This window comes from Leopardus geoffroyi, chromosome C1 (genome assembly GCF_018350155.1).
Source record: "Leopardus geoffroyi isolate Oge1 chromosome C1, O.geoffroyi_Oge1_pat1.0, whole genome shotgun sequence".
Taxonomy (NCBI): domain Eukaryota; kingdom Metazoa; phylum Chordata; class Mammalia; order Carnivora; family Felidae; genus Leopardus; species Leopardus geoffroyi.
This window is the reverse complement of record NC_059328.1, coordinates 5110055-5130412: the sequence shown is the minus strand read 5'-3', so window position 1 is coordinate 5130412 and position 20358 is coordinate 5110055. Positions and strand designations below refer to the sequence as shown.

At 59.4% G+C, this 20358-nt stretch overlaps 1 protein-coding gene and 1 long non-coding RNA gene across 9 annotated transcripts in view; one reads left to right on the top strand and one right to left on the bottom strand.

Annotated features, from left to right (window-relative positions):
- CAMTA1 (calmodulin binding transcription activator 1) overlaps nucleotides 1-20358 on the bottom strand; it is an 855981-nt gene that overhangs the window by 232974 nt on the left and 602649 nt on the right. For all 8 annotated transcript variants that reach the window (XM_045475517.1, XM_045475515.1, XM_045475516.1 and 5 more), the window contains exon 7: nucleotides 16665-16736. In XM_045475517.1, the coding sequence (XP_045331473.1) occupies nucleotides 16665-16736 (72 nt within the window). The remainder of the gene's footprint in view (nucleotides 1-16664; nucleotides 16737-20358) is intronic.
- Nucleotides 14839-19256, top strand: LOC123597130. The gene is made up of 2 exons (XR_006711975.1): nucleotides 14839-16695; nucleotides 18912-19256. It is a non-coding gene; the product is annotated as an uncharacterized LOC123597130 (long non-coding RNA).

The window sequence follows — 20358 nt, the reverse complement described above, 5'->3', positions numbered from 1 at the left end:
AACCGATGTCAAATCAGCCTCTTGAAACCAGCTAAGGTGGGAATTATTTACACCACGGAAACTGGCGGCCGCTACCCACCAGGTGGTTTGGCTTTTCCTAGATGCTAAGCATTTACCAGCATGCCGCCCTGTCGCAGACAATATCTTCACACCTACAAAAGCCTGGCCACGTCTCAAGCGGCCACAGCAGTGGATGGGCGATGGCGTGGCTCTTCCACCAAGAGGCAATCAGCACCCCGGCAGCGGCTAAATTCCAGCGTTGTTTCTGGGGCTGAACACACGCTCTGTCTCTGGCGGCAGAGTCGTCTTTGATCTAATTAAGCCCGACCCCGGGCCGATGTGAGCCTGCACTCTGATCGCACACCAAGGCTGTGCTGAGCTGCGCGCTGGGAGGCCGGGGAGGCTCCACCGCCCACGGGCTCCACTGCCAAGGGGGTCTCGCAAGGCCGCCCGGCCGTCAGGAAGAAGGATTCAAGACAGCTCTTCCTGTAACTCAGGGACCCCAGGAAAGCCACTCAACTCCCTGGGTGACAGCTTCCCTGTGCAAACAGGGGGTTGGGCCAGGGTCCCTTCAGGCTCTGTTGCCAATGAAGCTGAATCTGCCAAATCAAGCAGGGCTGGGGCTGGGGTTGGGGCTGGTCGGGGTTGGGGGGGGGGGGGAATCCCGGACTCAGCAGGGGGACTCCTCTGGACCTCTCTCAACCCAGAGCCTCAGAGGGTCCCAGCAACGAGGAGCCTGCCAGTGACACGGACCAGAGACAGCAGAACCTGGCCAGCCCCACAGCCCCCGGGGACCCTCCCTCGACGGGAGCTCTCTGCCCAAACAACTGAACCTTATAGGCTTAGGGGTCTGAAGAGGCACCAAGCCATTCGTGGGCCCGGCTCGCCCATCTCCTCCCCAGCTGCTCCCGGGAAGCAGAGAGCAGCCGTGCGTCAGGGAGCATCACGGCGGCTGTCAGCACGGTGATGCCTGCCAGGAGGGCTGGCGGAGACAGGCCTCCTTCCCCCTCTCCCCTGGGGCAGTGGAGCTGACTGCTCGACACCCTGGAGAGAGGGGTATGATGGAGACATGGGTGACACACAGGCTGCAGTTGCCTGATGCATGCCCACAGGGGTGGCGCTTTTGGTGAGAGGTCAGCAGTGCAGAAGGGCACGGGTCAGGCGAGGGTGGGGCCGTGGGGTGGCCTTGAGCTCAGGGAACAGGTGGGTGAGAACTTGGGGCAGAATTTCTAAACGCTAGCTTATTGGAGGCAACAGAAAGAGCCTGTTCGAGTCTGGGTAGTCCTGGGGACTTTGCTGGAGTCAGCGGGGCCAGGCGTGTCCTCCGGTAGGCATGCACCCAGGCCTGGCCAGCCTCTTCGGCTGTGACTGTCAGAAGCAGAGGCTTGGCCGAGGCACAGCAGGAGACTCTGGGGATGGCTGGGGGCTGGGGGCTGGGGGGAAGGACCCATGACCGGGGCTCTGCAGGGCCCAGCTGGGAGTGGGTGGTGCTGCTGGGGTCTGAGTGGTTCTACTGATCTGGGTTCTAATCCTGTTTCCTTTTTTTTTTTTTTTTATTAATTTTTTTAATGTTTATTTATTTTTGAGACAGAGAGAGACAGAGCATGAGCGGAGGAGGGGGAGAGAGCGAGAGGGAGACACAGAATCCGAAGCAGGTTCCAGGCTCTGAGCTGTCAGCACAGAGCCCGATGTGGGGCTCGAACTCATGAGCCGTGAGATTATGACCTGAGCCGAAGTCGGATGCTTCACAGACTGAGCCACCCAGGCGCCCCTAGTCTGGGTTCTACTTTCTTTTTTTTTTTTTTTTTTTTTTTTTTTTTTTTTTTTTTAATTTTTTTTTTTTTCAACGTTTATTTATTTTTGGGACAGAGAGAGACACAGCATGAACGGGGGAGGGGCAGAGAGAGAGGGAGACACAGAATCGGAAACAGGCTCCAGGCTCTGAGCCATCAGCCCAGAGCCCGACGCGGGGCTCGAACTCACGGACCGCGAGATCGTGACCTGGCTGAAGTCGGACGCTTAACCGACTGCGCCACCCAGGCGCCCCTGGGTTCTACTTTCTAAAGCAGCTTGTCACCCTGGGCTAATGAACCCATACCTGGGGCTCAGTTTCCTCAGTCAAAAAGTGGTGCAGTGATGTCACAAGCATCAAGGAGATTTTAAAGTGTTTTGCGTTGGGTCTGACCCAGGCACGCGCTCAGGGAATTGTGTCATGATAATCGTTATCATGACTGTCGTGCTGTCGCAAACCCAGGGCTGGGCCCCACAGGCCCGGGTCCTGGGTCCTTCCCACCTGGGACCATCCCCAGAGTCTCCTGCACAGCCTCGGCCTAGCCTCTGCTTCTGGCACCCCCAGCTGAGGACGCTGGCAGAACCCGGGTTCATGCTCACCGTAGGATGTTCCCGGCCCTTTCCAGCCCTCCCTGGGGCAGAGGCTCTCTGCCTCTCTGCCTCCTGGGACTGCGGGCCGGTTTGAGCGAGCCTGCTGACCCTTTCCTGAGTGAAGGGCCTCTCCAGGTCCTCTTGACGGGGCAGAGGGATGGCCCCTGAGGCCGGCACCCACGATGCCTGGTGCTCACCCACATGACCTGGCCCAGGACTGGGGACGTGGGGGCAGCATGGACTGGGGAGCTGGCGATGGCTCTGGTACACTGAGGCCAGGGTCTGCGAGTGACTGGGCCTTATTATCTCTTCCGCTTGGTCACACTGCAGAAAGGGCCGGGGTCTGGGATTTCAGCCCCCAACTGAATACTCACTACGTATGAGGTGCCAGACCACACCGAGTGGAGCCTAGCTTCTGCATCAGAGTGACCGTGTGCGATGGCCGCCTGTAGCTGCTACGGGCATGGTTCTATCTCCTGTCTCAGAGCGACGAGGCCCTGTCAGGCTGTCAGGCGGGCCCCCCAAGGCCAGTGAGGGCTCCATCCGTGCCCAAAGTTGCCCCAGGGTGACTGCAGGTGCCCATTTATAGTGTAGATCTCCCCACATGACAGGGGGACGTGGGCTCCCGGAGCACCTGTGTCCTGCTACCTGTCCTTGGATTTGAACCTGGGCTGGGGACTTTGCACAGGAGCTTCCTGAGCCCCCTCCCCTTCCAGCAGAGAAATGGGAGAGCGGAGAGAAAGAGAGCAAGCCAAGACCCACGGGGCCCCACATCTTTGGAACTGACAGCGTCTTTCTGAGAACTTGGTCTCCAAATTAAGAAATCTTTTAGCAGGCCGGGATCACCAAACCTTTCTACTCTGGATTTCCTTCTCAATCCTCCAAGCTAACCTCATGGAGAAGTCTCAAGCCTCCCGTCCCCATCGAGCCTCACATCCCCAGAATCACCTCTCCCGGGTGAGTCAGGGGCTCACATCCTCTCCCCATACCATGGCCAGTTGAATCGCATTTCTGAAGAGCAAACGTGCTCCCTCTTCGGCGGGGAGGACGGAGGAAGGCGGGAAGGGAGGAGGGACGGGCCGTTGAAGAGCGAGTCCATCCCGCTGTCTTTACCCAGTGCTGCTGCCTGTTCCTGCGGGGCGCAGCTGGGCCCCAGCACGGCTGCGGGAGAGCGGGGGAGCATCCCCAGGAAGGCTGCCTTCTGGTTGGGGATTCACACCCACCCAACAGACACAGACCCACGTGCCAGGCACGGTTCTAGATGCCGAAGAGTTAGCAACAGACACAATTCGGTGTCCCTGCTCTTACGGCGCTCGCTTCCGAAGGATGGGGCCGGGGGGTGGGGAGGTGGGGGCGGAGGAGACACAAGAAATGACTAATGCTGGGGTTGTAACAACGTGCGTGAATTACAAGAGATTTTGCTGGGTGAAAGAAACCTCGCCTAAGAGGACGTGTGGTAGGAGTCCATTTATATGAAGTTCTCGAGCAGGAAAGACGAGTCCCTGGGAGACGGTCGTCGGGACAGTGGTGACCCTAGCCCACGGTGTGGGAGCCGGCTGGGAAGGCACACGGGGGGAGTTCCTGGGGTGACGGTAACATTCTAAAGCTTGCTGCGGGCTTGGGTTCTGTTCACGCATTGATCACAACTCCTCAACTAGGACTTCGACACTTGTGCATTCAGTTGTTTCGTTGTGTGCGAATTTTACCTCAAAAGTAAGAGGAGAACTGTAGGTACACCGAACTCGGGGGAATGATAACGATACCTGTGCTGACATGCTTGTGTTACCGTTGTCTGCAACTTAGTTTGAAATGCATGGAAAATGCATCAGACGGATGGAAGGACTTGAACTGATAAAACAACATAACATGTTAACGGTAGAATCTGGGTGGTAGGTCTAGGGTGCTTGTAAAATTCCCTCAACTTTTCTGTATATCTTAATATTTCATGATACGATGTTGGTGATGGGAACAGAGCGGTTTGCCAGAGAGCCAGGGAAGGTTAGATGATGTGTCAGGAGGACCCCACTCGGGAGCTGACGGTTGAGCGGAGACCTGAATCTTAGCGCCAACTATGGAAGCCCAGGGTGGCCTCCAGGCAGCAGGAAGAGCAGGTGCAAAGGTCCTGGGGCCAGCAAGCTTGGCTCAGGTGAGGGGCAGGAAGAAGTCGGCGAGGCCGGAGAGCGCTGTGGGAGAGGAGGGTAAAGGTCAGGGGTGCAGGCCCTCGGTGGCCTGGTAAGGGTTTGGCCGTTCCTTTAAGTGCCATGCGCCTTACTAAGCTGGTTGAAAGCATAAGCCTTGGTGAGGTTTGGGATGGGAGTGGCCCTTTGTGTTCCTTCGTGGAGAACGGACCACACGTGCAGGAGCGACTCACACTGGTGCAGGAGAAAGTTGTGGCTCTCACTCGGTAGCAGCAGCAGAGAGGGAGATGGGGACACAGCTGAGACATATTTTTGACGGGAGGAGGGCAGCGGGGAAAAGTGGGGTCGAGAACGGTGGGCTCGAGTCCCGGGGAGCAGCGCTGCGGCAGGAAGGTGAGCGCAAGAGATCGGATTCCGCTTTGGCTGCGGGAAGGCTGAGATGCCCATTCCGCATTTGGGCGGGATGCCGAGCGGACGGCTGGATGTGAACGTCCGGTGCTTCGCGGTGAGGTCAGGGTGCAGGTGCAAGTGTGGGCGTCTTCAGCCTGGAGCTGGCGTGTGAGGCCGTGAGAGTGGGTGAGAAGACTCAGGGAGGCAGTGTCGATGGATCGGGGGCCTGCTAACATCAAGGGGTGGAAGCGGAGGAGAGGAGTCTGCAGAGAGCAGGCAGCGGGGGAGACGGCCAGGGGGGCCCTCTGCGGCAGGAGGGGAGAACATTCCGGAAGGAGTGAGCGGCCAACGTGGTAGTTGCCGTTGGGGGGTCAGGAGAGAGGATGCGGCGACACGACCTTTGGATTTCACATTTCGGGGGCCGTGGGTGAGCCCCAGCTGGCCTCGGTGTGGCACGTGGCACGGGAGGGAGGAAGGGCAGGAGGGGCAGGGCGAGGGGAGAGCGGGCGGGGCGCGTATCTGAGGACTCCCGCAGCATTTTGTGCCAGCAGTTGACGGGGATGACCCAGTGGGGCAGACAGGGGCGAGGGAGAAGCAAGGGGGCGGGGCCGCAGGACGAGCAAAGAAAGACGCAGACGGGACTGCTGAGGACAAGGACTGCGTGAGGCCAGCCGGTGCCAGAGACTTCCACAGGGGCCGCCCTGCCACGCTGTGCCTCTCGCTTCGGGCCCGACGAGGACCTGCGTTAGGCAGGAGCAGGTGCACGGCCGTCATCCCCCGGTAGCCATGTGGCCGGGAAGGTACGGTCCCCGCTAATACTCCCCGTCACCAGGGAGGACTCTGGAACAGGGGAGCGGAAAGCCCCCAAGATGTCCTGCCCAGTGTGGGAGTGGTGGTGGGGATGGCGAGAAGTCTCCTTTGGGCTTCCCAGAGCCCTTTACAGGGAGGAGAGCAGAAGAGCCGGGAGGGGAGGAGTGAGGAGCAGGGAGGCGTGTGCTCGCCTGTGCACCCCCCTGAGTCTGGAGTGTGTACTGTCTTGCGTGGGAATCACTCTCTCCTGAGGGCCACTGCACTCTTAACAGTGACAAAAGCAGCCACGATGGCCTGTCGTGGACCAGAGTGTGTCCCATGCCGGGGCCGGCCAGCTTCGCCAGCTGGGGTCCCGCCTGGGGCCCCGAGCGAGCCCCTGACCTTCACACATGGAGCTCGTCACCGAAGACTTGCCCATCGACTCTATCAAATGACGTCTGCGTTTCACTCTTGGCCCTTTGAGTCTTCTTCAGAAGCAAGATGGAAGAGTGTTTCCTTCAGGCAAACTTTTGTCTTTCGCTTTGGAAACCCCCTTTTCCCCTTTGCTCCAGAGGAGATTAGGATATTGAGGACAGAGTGTCCACTGAAGATTACATGAGAAGGCTAATTAAACAGAGGCCCCGCATTAGAAGCCATCTAGAGGGGAAATTAAGCAGCTTTTGCCTCCTTCCCGTCTTTGAAGGATGTTCTGTGGAAGGGGAGCAGGGATTGTTTGGCTCGATAAATAAAGATAGTAACCAAACTGTATCGTCCATTGTTCTGCCTTTCTATTAAAAGCAATTGCTTAGCCAAGCTGACAACACACACCGCGGAGGCATAAACCCTCTGCAGACGGAAGGATTAAGACACTGACAAGTCCTGGATAATGAGGCTAATTAATAATTTCCATCTCCAAGGAGCGGCAGCCTCCTTCCTGCTCTGCCTTCCAGTCTGGTCCAGGCAGTTCAGCCCTCTGAGGGTGGAAGGACACAGGAGGCTTTGCAGGACAGGCCAGGGTAGGCGCTGGCCGGTCGCAGCAGGGCAGGGCAGGGGGCCGAGGGGACACGGTGGCGGGGGAGCGAGCAGCCTACCGATGGCTGGGATGTGAAAGTTCCGTCTCACTAAGCGAGTGCCACGCGGCAGGTGAATTAGCAAATGGGGCCCGTTGCCACACAGGCACATGGGAGGGACAGCATTTTGCCACATGAAAGGTGGTCCGGATGAGACCCTCTCAGAGGCCCCCTCCCCGACGACAGCCACACACACAATCCCGTAGAGCAGGAGCTGCCGCACGTTGTCATGGCAGGTAATGAACAGAGCCACCGTGGCCGAGCAGGACACGAACACCTTTGTGGGCCTTAGCTCAGTTCTTCCTCCCAGTGACCTCGGGACAGACGTCCTGCGTGCCTATTTCGCAGACAGAGGAAGGGATGAGATTCAAAGAGGGTCATTCACTTGGCCAGAGTCCGTGGCTCGGAAAGTGCGGAGCTGAATTTAAACCGTGGGCCCTGGGAGGGGGTCTCCCCACTCAGCTCAACACCCTCCTCGTCCACAAGGTGGGGGCAGAGGGTCCCGCTTCCCCCGAGGACTCCGGCTGCCCTGGCCGCTGAAATTTGCAAGGTGAAGGTCCAGCAGCAGAGACCTGATGACAGGTTGCTCCCCGCTGCCCCCAGAGAAGATCAGGATGAGGGAATCTTCTGGAAAATACCCAGTGACTTTCCTCAGAGGGAATAATGGCTGCGTTGGGGGGATGGCCATATTTTTCTGGAGGCTTTAGGTGGGTGCAGCAGGGGCCTCGGCATCATAAATTGCAATCAAGCAAAGATGTCTAAGAAGGAAATAATACCGGGGCTGCTGTGCAGCCTGGCAAAGATCCTGAAATCTTAATGGAATTGAGCAATTTTTTGCATAGCACCGTAAATTCCTAGCGTCTACCTTATCTTCGCATCATATTATTCAAGGCACATTAATGGCGGACGAAGTGGAAGCTGCTGGTCGGGATAGAACCGGCACGAGGAGGCGGCTCGGGAGTGATCCCTCTGATCCCGCGGCTCAGCCTTAGCTGCCTTCTCTGCACCTGCTCCTTCCCCGGCTCGCTGGTCTCTGCTGTGCTCCCGCAGAGGAAACGCCTGCCCGCCCACCCGGGGAGCTTGTAAGACAGGGCTTTGTTCTATTACCCTGACCCGCAGCCTCTCCCCGCCACCCGGGCGCCCGCCCGGGAGGCCGCTGCCCTCTCCTCTCCTCCCCTACGCCACCCCTGCTTCGTGCGGCTCCCTCCACTCACTTCTCCTTCAGCGCCCACACCTTCCGCGGCCCTGTCCTATTCCCCACAGACCTGGCGCTTCTTTCCAGACTCTGCCGGCCGCTGCAATGAGCTACCAACGGGGCCATTTGCCGGGAGCTCCTCTTTCCTGACGGGCCTCCCTGAAGCATGTTCCCCGGGTGCCCCAGCCGCATTTCTACCCGGGGGTGACAAAGTACCGGCCTCACGGGCACGCACGGGGCTTCGCAGCACCTGGGGCATGGGAGCCCACAACCTACGATGGCTACTGTTACTCTTACCGATACTGATGACGATAACCACCTTTGACAGCCTGGAGGAGACCCCACGGCGGCATCGAACCTGTAACCTCTGGTGGGCAGGCCCCGTCTCTCCTGCTCTCCTCTCCCGGCCCCAAGCCCACATGGGGGGGGGGGGAGCCTCCCACACACTCCCTCCAAGTCACTTGACTGACACCAGGGCCTGGGACACTTGTCCTGAGGGCTCCCCAGACTGTGGGTGCCTGGTCTGTGAGACTGAAGCCGGTGGAGCTCGGACCCCACGTGGCCTTGTTGGTCCTTCCTGTCGCTGTGCTCCGTGGCCCACGCCTGCCACATGTCAGAAAGGGCAGGGAAGAACATCCTACTGCCTTCCATCCTGAGCTCGCCTCCTCCTCCAGGAAGCTTCCCCTGACCACCCAGCCCACTCTATGGCCCCTTCTCTGGATTTATCTCATCGACCGGCTTCAGGTGCACCCACTAGGCCAGCAAGGTGCCCTGGGCGTGGAAATTCAGGGTTGGAAAAGTGACTCTGATGCCGTGGGGTCCTTCACCTGTCTCTTCACACAGGAGCCCTCTCCGAACACTTGGGGCCCAGCTGTTCTTGTCCCCGTGTTGCTCCTGGCCTCAGGAGCCTGGACTCAGCCCTGTCTGCTCGGTCTCTGGGGCTCCCTTATTCCCCTGGACCTTCAGTTTCTTTGTCTGTGAAAATCAGGGAGAATTCACCCAGCCCTGGCTCCCTGCAAGGGCAGCTGTGAGAACCAAAGACACTGGTCCCCACCAAGTGCTGGGGGCCGCCTGGCACTGGGGCTGTGGCATCTGTGAGCCACGTGCACTGTCAGAGGTCCCTCTGCCCCACTCAGCCCGTACCTGGTACCTGGCCCGTCCTCCACTCCCTGTGGCTGAGGGTGGGACACCAGGGCTGGGCTGAGCTCCTGGCTTTCACGGCCTAGTGCCCGTGGGATGTGCCCAGAGGGTCTGGCTTCCCTGAGGCACCCTCGGCTCCCCGCCAACCCAGGCCTGGGGGGACAGGGATCCTGAGGCACCAACTCATTTCTCTTCCTTGCAGCATGTGGGTCAAAATGTCCCTTTTGGGGGACGCCTGGGTGGCTCAGTTGGTTATAAGCATCTGACTCTTGACTTGGGCTCAAGTCATAATCTCAGTTTGTGGGTTCAAGCCCCATGTCAGGCTCTGTGCTGACATCACGAAGCTGCTTGGGATTCTCTCTCTCTCTCTCTCTCTGCTCCTCCCCCCCCCGCTTCTCTCAAAATAAATAAACTTTAAAAAATGCCCCCTTTGGGGGAGAGTCAGCCTGATGACAATGCCTCCTGTTGCTCTAAGCCCCATCAAAGCCTCCTTTCATGGCAAGCCCCATGGCATCTCCGTCTGAGTAATGCAGGACACTGTTCAAGGGCCCACATACAGAGCAGGCTCCTCAACGCTTTATTTCCCAGCCGCTTCTATTTCACCCCAGTGAAACATAAAAACGGTTACTGAGCAAGAAGCCTGGAGTATTTTTTATGAAGCTATAATATCTTCCACTTAAAAAAGATGAAAGAGAGAGGAGGTGGAAAGAGCGAAGGAAGGAAGGAAGGAAGGTAGGAAGGAAGGAAGGGAGAGGGGAAGGAAGGAAAAAGGAAGGAGGGAGGGAAAGAAGGAAAGGGGAGGAGAGAAGAAAGGAAGAGGGAGGGAAGAAAGGAAGGAAAGAGGGAAGGAAAGGGGGAAGGGAGGGAAGGAGAGAGGGAGGGAGGAAGGAAGGAAGGAAAAAGGAAGGAGGGAGGGAAAGAAGGAAAGAGGGAAGGAGAAAAGGAAGGAAGAGGGAGGGAAGAAAGGGAGGAAAGAGGGGAGGAAGGGAGGGAGGAAAGGAGGAAGGAGGGAAAGAGGGAAGGAAAGGGGGAAGGAAGGGAGGGAGGGAACGATGGAAGGGAGGGAGGGAGGAAGGAAGGGAGGAAGGAAAAAGGAAGGAGGGAAGGAAAGAAGGAAAGGGGAGGAGAGAAGAAAGGAAGAGGGAGGGAAGAAAGGAAGGAAAGAGGGAAGGAAAGGGGGAAGGGAGGGAGGGAGAGAGGGAGGGAGGAAGGAAGGAAGGAAAAAGGAAGGAGGGAGGGAAAGAAGGAAAGAGGGAAGGAGAGAAGGAAGGAAGGAGGGAAGAAAGGGAGGAAAGGGGGGAGGGAGGCCTGGCAGTTGGTGGACTGTCTCCTGCCTCTTGGGATCTGGGGGGATCCGGCTCACTCCAAGTAGAGATGTCCCCACCACTAGGATGAGCCTGAGGACGGAGGGGTGAGTGTGGAGGTGCTCCTGTAGCCACGCTGGGGCTTCTGGTCCCTTCTGTGACCTAGCTCACCTACAGGGCGACCCTGAGGGCTGGGGGCATGGTCCCAGGTGGGTCCTTGCTTCCAGAAAGAGTGAGTGGATGTCAGGTAGGGGGGCACTTGGGTCGCAAATTCAAAAGAAGTGATCATTTCAAGTCTTTTGTGGGGGGAGGGCGGGGAGGGTGTCTATAGCGAAGACAGTGCCACCGCTGTGTCCCGCTGCAGAGGAGGGCGGCGTGAAGGAGGAGAGATGCCCTGGCCAGCCTGTCCCGACCAGCTCACACGTTGAGGGGCCGCCCCAGCCCCCTGCAGCCTTGCGGTGCAGGAAAAAGGCGCGATGCGGCCCGGGGGCTCACCGGAGATTTCTCAGGGGCAGCGGGAGACCAGCTTGCGGGTCCAACCTGATGCTCGCGGCAGTGAGCGCTTGCCGTGTGCCAGGAGCACATCTGCCGTTTGTGCACACACCATGTCGCGTTTAGATTCATTCCCAAAGGCAGCCCTGTGCAGTGACCCTATTATTGTCACCATTTACTGACGAAGACACCGAGGCTCCGAGAAATTCGGTAAACTGCCCAGAGGCGAACCGCTAAAAGGTGCTCCCCTGGGTGACCCGACCTTACTATTTCAAGGGGTTGAAATAAACACCATCCCAGAGGGCCCGCGGTGCTCACTCACCCACTCTGGGCCAAGTGGGTGCCCCAAAGGGCAGCCTTCCGGGCGATATGCCGGGGACAAGCAGTCCACGAGCCCGCAGGATGCCCCCACCTGACCCAACCGTGCCCGACTTTGCCACTTCGGGGTAGCAGTGAGCTCCGAGGACCCTTCCTGGAGAGCCAGAGGCAGCGCAGAGAGATGCCCCCAGGGGTGCCACAGTCTGAGTGCCAGGTGAGGAGGCCCGTCCCCCCCACGGCCTGCTCCCCTCCTGGCCGGCTGGGGAGGCCTGGGACTCTGTACACCCCCCTCCCCCGCTTGCTCTGAGTAAAGAGGCCCCGGAGGAAGGAGGCCGGGCTCCCTCGGGACACACTGGGGTCGAGGCCTGTGTCTGGTGTAGAAGCTGAAATGGAGTTGTTCACTGGGATGTCCCCAGAATGTGAGCACAGGTGCCTCTCTGGGGCCCCGTCTGCAAGGCTGCAGAGCCCTGGGTCAGCGTGGGGACGCTGGCTGCTGGCTCCCCCCTCTCCTCGGCGGCTCCTCCTGGCAGGAGAGACGCTCTCTTGAGGATGCGACGCCAGCTGTGAGCCCACAACCCGACGGAGGGATGTAAGGCTTCAGCTCCACCCCAGGCCTTACCAACCGGGTGGGCAAACATGGTTCCCAGGAGCACTTGCGAGGGGAGACTGGAGCTCTGCCCAAGCAAAGACGGGGGTCTCCCTCCTTCCCTACAAGCCAGGGAGACGTGTGGTTGAGGCCTCCCTCTGCTCCTGGGCTGGGGGCTTTAGTCGGGCCGGGGCAGCCTAGAACTAGCCCTCGATGCCCTGCCCTCCTCTGGGCTGGCTCTGTGAAGGTCTCTTTGCCGTGGTACTTGGTGCAGAAAGCACCCTACTTCTGGGGGGCGGGGGGAGCGGGACCAGCTGAGCTCAGGGGCAGGCAGGAAGGAGAGAGTGTGGGGTGAAAGGCCCGGAGTGCCCCCTCTGTGCCCTAAGATCTGGGACCAGGTAGCCCCTCCCTATAAGAGCCGGTGACACTGGTGCCTCCGGGAGGCAGATGGGGCCGCAAGGGGTACCCTCCGCTGGCCGGGTGACCATGGGCCTCCTGAGAGCCTGGCCTTCTCTTGGGGGACACGGGGCCCGTGGTGAGGGTCCGGGGCACCGTCTGGCCAGGACTCAGTGCCCGTGGTGCCTGGCTGTACGGTCATAGCTTCCGATGCTCAGGGTTGCCAGGGAAGGGCTAGAACCTGGCTCCTCCGTGGAGCCCAAACACCTGCCGTCCTCCAGCCGTCAGGAGCCCCCAGCCCCAGGAACCCCAAAGCCGCGGGGTCCCCGTGTCTGCTCGGCAGTGCTTGCGAGCCCACGGGCCTCTGTGGGTCGGGAAGGAGCTCCTGGCTGTCTCCGCCCCAGCAGCCTAACAGCCCCCCGCATGGAGGTGGCAGACACACAGGGACACACCCCCCGCTTCGCTCGAGCACAGAAAACATTCATTAAGCATTTTAGAGGACAAGGGCACAAAGAAAAACACTCATTAGAAGCAGAAATAGTCTCCAAACGAGCCATACAGAAGCTGCTGGAAAGTCTGGCCTGAAATGGGGGCCTGTTCTCTTTGGGCTTATTGGGAGAAGGGCCCCACAGGATGGAATGTGGGGGCCCCGGACGGGGATGCAGAGGGCAGCAGGGAGGCCCTGAGCCTGAGCACCAGAAAATCCCAAGCAGGAGAGGCCGTGGCCGCAGGACGGAGGGTGAGGCCCCTGGGGTCTGGCTCACCCGTGGAGCGGCCCAGCGGCAGGACTCGCCACACCCCCTCCCGCCCCCAGCAAGGCTCAGGGCCAAGGTAGCTGCAGTGACAACCACGCTCGGGCCCTGGGAGGCAGAGGCAAGGGTGCCATCGCTGACTGGCTGGGTGACCCTGGGTCTGGCCCTGTCCCCTCTGGGCTTCAGCGTCTATCTAGGAAATGCAGCAGCTGAGTTCTGTGGAGCCTAAGGGCCCTGCCAGCTGTGACACATGGAGGCCCCGACGTGCAGATGATGTGACGGAGGAGTACGTGTGCCAGCCAGTGGTGGTGGCTTCTCAAGCCCCAGGACAGATCCCCCGAAGGCCCTGACCCAGCTGGGCAGATGGCTTCATGGGGTGCACATGGGTCATGACAATGCCCTTATGCACTTGGGGCTTCAGTCCCCTCCACTCCCGGGAAAGACTCTGGTTCCTCACTTGTCTCCCTGCTCACATCCTAATAAAACATTTAGTAGCAACAGAGAGGGGGCAGGGTCGCTCCCTCCCCTGAAAATCAGGTCACTAGGGAACTTTTAAGTGCTGTGTCAGTTCCGGTCCCCCTCCTCTCCCTGATCCTCCGCTTCTGGAAGGGGTGCTGACCTCCTCCCCCAGGTCTGACACCCTCTCTCCCTCCCTGTCCTGGGGCGGCAGGCCCTCTGAGCAGAGCTGAGGCCTTCAGGGCAGGCCGGCCCCTCCCTGTCCGGCTGAGGCTCTGTGCTGGGAGAGACAGAGGGGCGCAGCTCCCCCCCACCTCAGGGACCTTACAGTCTGGGCGCAGGGGAAAACCAGGCCTGCGCGGGCAGAGGTTCCTGCTGTGCTAAGTGGCCTTGGGGCGAGTGGCATCGGTTTGGGACCCCAGTGGCCACCATGGCTGGCCACACTCTGCAGTGGGCGGGGGCGGTGGGGCCACTGCTGGAATGAACTCTCCTGTATCCAGAAGCCCTCCTTTCCTCCCTGCCCCTTTCCTTTCAGCAAGGCTCCCCTTGTCCCCCAGCCCCTGGCACCTCTCTGCTGTAAGGGGCGTGGCCGACAGCCACTGCGGACTTCCAGGGACCACCAGGAAGTCTGGCTTCCCCAGGGAGCCGGTGGTGACTGGTGGCCGTGGGAGCTGCCTCCTTCCTCAGCTCTTGCCTCGGTCACCACCCTGACACCTTCTCTCCCACCCGATCCTTTTTCCTGATAATTGGTGTCAGAGACAGACCTGGGCCAATTTCCATCTGGGCCGGTGTCTCATGGCTTCTTTCCTATTTAATATCAGAGAAATTAAGCCTGGCCACACCGTCATTATCCTGGTGTTGTAATTAGCACCGGAACAAATTGCCCTGAGCGGTGCCGGCTGCCGCGGTGGCTCTCGGGCTCGTGTAGGATGTGCACCGCGCTAATTGCTTTGGCCTTGGCTCCTTAACCTGCCCCTGCCCAGCACACACTGGGGAGTGGGAACCCCTGCCCCTGCATGCGTCCCCCCCGTCACCTGCTCACGGAAACAAGGGTGATACTCCAGGATGCAGTGGATAGCGGGTGGAGGGAAGACTGTGGGGCTGGGAGGAGAAGATAAAGGGGCCCAGATCTGCCCTTAAGAAACCAGTTCCTGTGACACTGGACCTTGGGGGGGGGGGGGAACGGGCTCCCCCGCCAGCTAGAAGTGACCACCCCAGGCAGACACGAATCACTCCACATATGTTTCCGGCCCACCGTGGCCAGGACAGAAGCTCGGGGGTGGGGAGGGCTGGGACAGCGGAGCCCTCCCACTTCTCGCCTGGAACAAGGCAGGAGGAGCCAAATCTGAGTGAGCAGAATCCAGTCTGGGGGGCTGATAAGCTCCCCCCCTTCCCCCTGCCCCCCCCCCCCCCCCCCCCCCCCGCCGTGGCTGCCCGATGGTGTCTGAGTCTAGGAAAGTAAACTTAGTGGAATCAAAGAGCCGCAAGCACGTGATGGGACAAGAGGAGACAGGCGATGGCGTGGGTGCAGGAGCGCCTGGCTGGCAGGAAGCCAACTTCCGGGGCGCTGCTCCAACAGGCCGGTGGTCAGGCCTGGAATCGGGAGAGCGTGCTCAAGAGGCGTTTGGATGGGGCATGAAACTGAAAAGGAAAAAAGCCAAAACAGGCCCCGGGGCCTTCAGAGGCCAGGGAGGAGTTCACAGGGCCACAGGCTGCTCAAGGTGAAAATACCTCTCAGCAGCCAGAGCGTGACCCTGGGGCACAAGGACATGGCCCCCAATGTACCAGATCCCTGCTCTCGAGGTGGGGGTCCCACACTCTGCTCCTCCGCCAGGCGGAAAAGAGAACCTTTTGCGTTAACAAGACGAGAAGTATCATCCCATGACCACGCTGGAGGCCCCTTTCACAAGGAAGCAGGGCCGAGCAGTTAGAAACCCCCACTGCCACCAGCCCAGCCTCCCAGGGAGAGGAACCCGAAAAATGACAACAGAGCAAGATGTCAGGGAAGCCGTGTCTTTGCAAATCAGCACATCCTTGGACAGTCTCAGGCGTCATCTGCTAATGAACTTGCTGAACCGCAGACAATTATTTCTGGAACTGAGGGAGAAGGGCAAGGAGGCAGGGGCTGGGCAGAGCCGACAGACCGAGAGCCTTGTCCAGGCAGAGCCTCGGCGTCCACACCAAGATGGCTCTGGGCCCCGCAGATGCTTTCCAGGCCACCTTGCCTGGGACCAGTGGCCCCTCTGCGCTCTGGCACGTGAGGCCTCAGCTCTCTGAATACACACCATGGTGTCAGGGGCTTGCTTTCTAATCTGCCAGACCCCTCCTGACCGTACTCCCCAAGCCAGGGAGCTCCTCCGGCCGCCGGGGCCAGGGGTGGGCTCACTTGAACTGCTGTGGATGCAGATGGTTAGAACCACAGTGGGAAAGGTCAGAGGCAGCAATGCCTGGGCCCACAGAGAGCGGCTGCCGATCGGGGACAAGCTTTGCAAAGGACCAGGTCGAGCCTCACTGATGGGTCCCTCGGACCCTCCCACTCACACGGCGGCACCCTCTGCCGGGCTCTCTGACCGCCACTGACCACCGACAGGCAAGAGGCTGGGCGGCCGCGGCCCCGAGCCAGGCCCGGCTCCGTGAGGCTGTGCACGGGCACCATGGACACAGAGCTGGGAGCCAGGTCACCCTTGTGGAGCGAGGGTGGCCGGGGGGCTCCTCCGCCCCTTTCTCCGTCCCCCTGCATGGCAGACAGCACAGATCGATTCCTGGGCTCCTTCCCGCTGAGCCGTGGGCCCCCGCTCTCCCAACAACCCTTCCGATCAATCCGGCTGCCGCTGGCATGCCTCTGAGAGCCGATTTTCCACGAGTGCCAACGACTGACTAACCCACAAGAGAATATGAACGCACAAGCTTTCGGCCAACGGGCATTCTGCAGTCGGGCAGACGCTCAGCCTTCTTTCCGTCCTCATCAAGAGGAAACCGAGCCACCCGGGAAGCATCCGGTGGGGCTTTACTCTCATGGGGCGGAAGGACGGCCCCCCCACCCCCCACCCCAGGCCTCTCCCCTTCCTGGCATCGCACAACACACCAGGCCGGCCACACACCTGGCCTCAGCACCACACGCCAATGCCCCTAGGAGCTCTGGCCGGGGCACCCCCGCCCGAAGCCGCCGCACGCCGGACCCCACGCCCACGCAGCTCCCTCCACAGACCTTCCGCAGCACCGGAGACGGAAGAAGAATCCAGTCCCAGCCACCTACCTGAAGGAGCCAGTAGCACCTCCGGTGGAAGGTGGGGATGATGGAGGAATGGACATAGCAGCCGTACAAGCACTAGGGAGAGAGGAAAAACGAGAATTCAGTTGGAAAGAGGGAAGGAAGGGAGAGAGAGAGAGACGGCGCAACAGAGAAGGAGCGAGAAAGGGCCGCGGACGCCACCGGCACCCCGGGAGGCCGAGGGCCGGTGCCCGTGCCCCTGGCTCCGGGGCCGGGACCGAGGTCCGGGCCGGAATCTAAGAAGCACAGTGGGCAAGGCAGCAGGCAAACCCAGGCGGACAGCTGGGTGCTTTCCCTTTTAGGGGCCATGGAGGCACGTGAGAACCCAGAAAAGCTGGGGACGCGGGAATGCACATTCGTGTGCGTTTTGCCCATAATTGTAGGGGCTGGGGGTTACCCTGAAGTTCATTCACAGAGCCTAGGTTAAGACCCCTTGGTGTACGGGGAGGGGCTGAACGTGTGTGGGACTGATTCACACACACACACACACACACACACACACACACACACACACACACTCTCCAGACCTTTCCTGGTCAAGGGTATCACACCGGGCGAGCGGGGCAGCCCTGGATGGCAGGACCTCTGAGGCTGGGGGTGGCACTTCCTAGGACTGACCTCCAGAAACCGAGAGGCCCCTCGTGCATACCCCACTTGCTGGCTTCTATTTAGTCTGTTCAATCACATTTGTGTTTGTTCTAAGGTGAAGCCTGCATCTTTCGCAGACGGATTTGGTTTGGGGGGCGGACGGTGAGGAGGGACGCTAGGACCCGGAGACAGGGGACAGTCAGGGCCAGCAGTGGGGACGGGCTTGCAGGCGGAGGGGGAGAGCGGGGCCTGGTGAGGAGGACAGTCCTCTAGGGTCCTCTCAGAACCCAATTATGCGAGTCTCGGGGTGGCCAGGGTTTTGCCTTCAAACCAGGACTCTCTCCTTCCCTCTCCTGCCGTGTTTCCCTGGCTTCCCAAACACCTGCTCCACAATCGGTGGGGCAGAAAGAGAAGGCAGGGCACCAGAGCCTTGCAGGCCGGGGATGGGCAAGGTCTTCCCTGGGCCCCTCGTTGCTCATCCGAGCCACGGCCATTGCCACCCCCCGCCCCCCACTGCCCCTCACACCACACTGCAGTGACAACTGGCCAGCAGCTCTCTCTGCATTTAAAGCTTATATCAGGAATTTTTTAATATGCCCCCAAAAGACCAAGTGCGATTCGGTTCTACCAGGAATCCATTTGAGCCCTGTCTGATTAGCAGAGTTGAAAGAGAAATGAGTTTGGACTACGGGACTCTGGCTGTAAGAAAATCAGATTTCCAATATGTTAGAACTTTTACACATTGCTGTCAGCTGGGACCAAACCCTGTATAAACCAACCAAACAAAGCGGAAATTAATTTAAACGATCCCCTTGCAATTCTTGTCCACAAAACGCATTTATTATTAAGAAGGCAATATACTTTCCTGACTCTTCTGTTTTTTAATACGCCGTGTTCCTTTTTTTTACCGTGATTTTTGATAACTCACTCCTTCTGGCCGAGAGAGGCGCCTGTTTGGCCATTTCCTGTGAGCTCTCGTTTGCCACGAACGAGCAGCCCACCCTGCGACTTTTATCAGTTCTTTTCCTTTGGAGTTTGCATATTCTCGTGGGAAGTTTCATTACTTTGGCTCACGTAATGAGCCAAATGGAGAGAGACATAAATTGTTGAGAGAAGAACTCTCTCCTGTCTCTTTGAAAGAAAAGGCCACGCATCCGCTTTTTCTCACTGTTCATTCCTCTTGAGGGTTTGCAGACTTCCCCCCTTCACCTGTCTCCTTCTCCTTCCACTGCTTTCTCTCGAACTTGAAAAGAATGTGGTTGATTTGCGCCTCCATTCCCCACCCCCCTCAAGTTCACTGCTGATCTGTGTGGGCCGGGCTGCAGCGTCTTTGAACTACACACGAGGACTCCCTGGGACTCCAACACCTACTGTGTGTCCCTTCTGAGAGTCCACAGGAAGTAGAAAGCACGCCCCCCCCCTCCCCTGGGCCTCCCTAGCACCTGTGGGCAACCTCACCTGCCCAGAAGTGCCCAGAACCATCCAATGAGCAGGATGATATTAAAAAGAAAAATCACCGTTTCTACATCAAGGCTCATGCATTTTAATCAGAGGAGCCCTCAGGGCCTCACTCAGAACCTAGTTACTCTATTTTTAGATATTACTCTAACCACCCTGGTGATCTAATGTCTCTGGTCTCCACAGATGAGAGGCATCATCGATGAAGGCTGGAGAGAGGGACAGCGGACCCCTGACGAGAGCGAACCATGTCAAGTAGCATCGAGGGAGGAAGGGAAGCCCCCTCTAGAACCCCAAGGACTCAAGGAGCCCAAGGGCATGCCCCCCTCCCCGTGTTGCCTTGCCCAGCACGCTGGGTCCCTCCCATGGCTCACTGCCCATCTGTACTCCCGGGACTGGAAGCTCCAGGGTGAGGCAGGGAGCCTCAGACCCTCTGAATGACGGTGGCCAATAAGTGTCCCACCGGTCTCCACAGCCCAGTACAGGGTACAGGACCTGAAGGCAATAAATGGTTCATTTTTGCTTGTGGTATTCCAAAGGCTCGGGACTTTAAACTACATACTAGAAAACCATCCTGGAAAATGGCTCCACATTGAATGCCTAAAGCGCTCAGCTTCAGTTTCAGGGAAATCTGACTCATGTTGAGTAGCTGGTTTACTGTCCCTGTGGGGGAAGAGGCTTCCCAGAATTTACCCTTGGTGAGCTGGAGTCAGCAAAGAGGGGCTTCTGGAGAGACGGGTCCTGCTTGGGGTACGAGACCTGCTAGGAGGGTCCTTGTCCTTCTAGGCTGTGATGTGGGCACCTTCCTCCTCCTGTCTCCTGGGTGGCTGTGAGGGTCAAGAGCTGATGCCCAGGACAGTCCCAGAGGACAGTGGGAGAGGGCATTGGAGGGACTGCGTGGCTGAGGGAAGAGTGGGGGGGGGGCGGATCATCATCCCAGAAGCAGGAAAAGCAGGTGGGGACAGGAGGTAAGGCAGAGGCTGGCTTGAGGAACCATAGGACCCTGGATGCAAGGCCAAGCATGACGAGGGTCCAGGTGGGGGAGACGAAGTAGGTCAGGTGACAACAAGCCATGGGGGCCACAGCCAGGAGCTTGACTTTGCCCTCGGATGTCATGACCAGGTCCGCCTTTCGGAAGCTCACCGCGGCACAGTGTGGCCAGGGAAGACAGCCAAGGGAGGTGAGGGCACTGGGGCCAGCCCTGTGAGTCGGGAGCCGCCCTGGCACTGGATGGTGGCGGCCGTGCAGGTGTGGAGAAGTGGCCACGCTCGCCAGGTGCGAGGACGACGCCCGTGCACCTGTTCAGGGGTCCCGGGCACCGGGACAGAAAACCCTGGGGGTGCAGCAGCCTGCTGGGGGAGAGGCTGGTTTCAGATTCCTACCTGGCGAGTTCAAGGAGTTTGGAAGACAAGCTAGTCTGGAAGACAGAATGCACAGAATGGTGCTCAGTCTGGGCTGGAAACCGCAATCTGGGCACAGGGATGGCGTGGGAAGGAAACGGAGATGCCCGGGAGCGAGTGTCCCCTCAGGCTGGCTTTTGCGACACGCAGCCCAGCCTGCAGGCGGATGCAGCAGGGGAGGCGTGAACCTGATGAGGCTCAGCATGTGACCGGCCTGCCTTGCCACGTGCTCC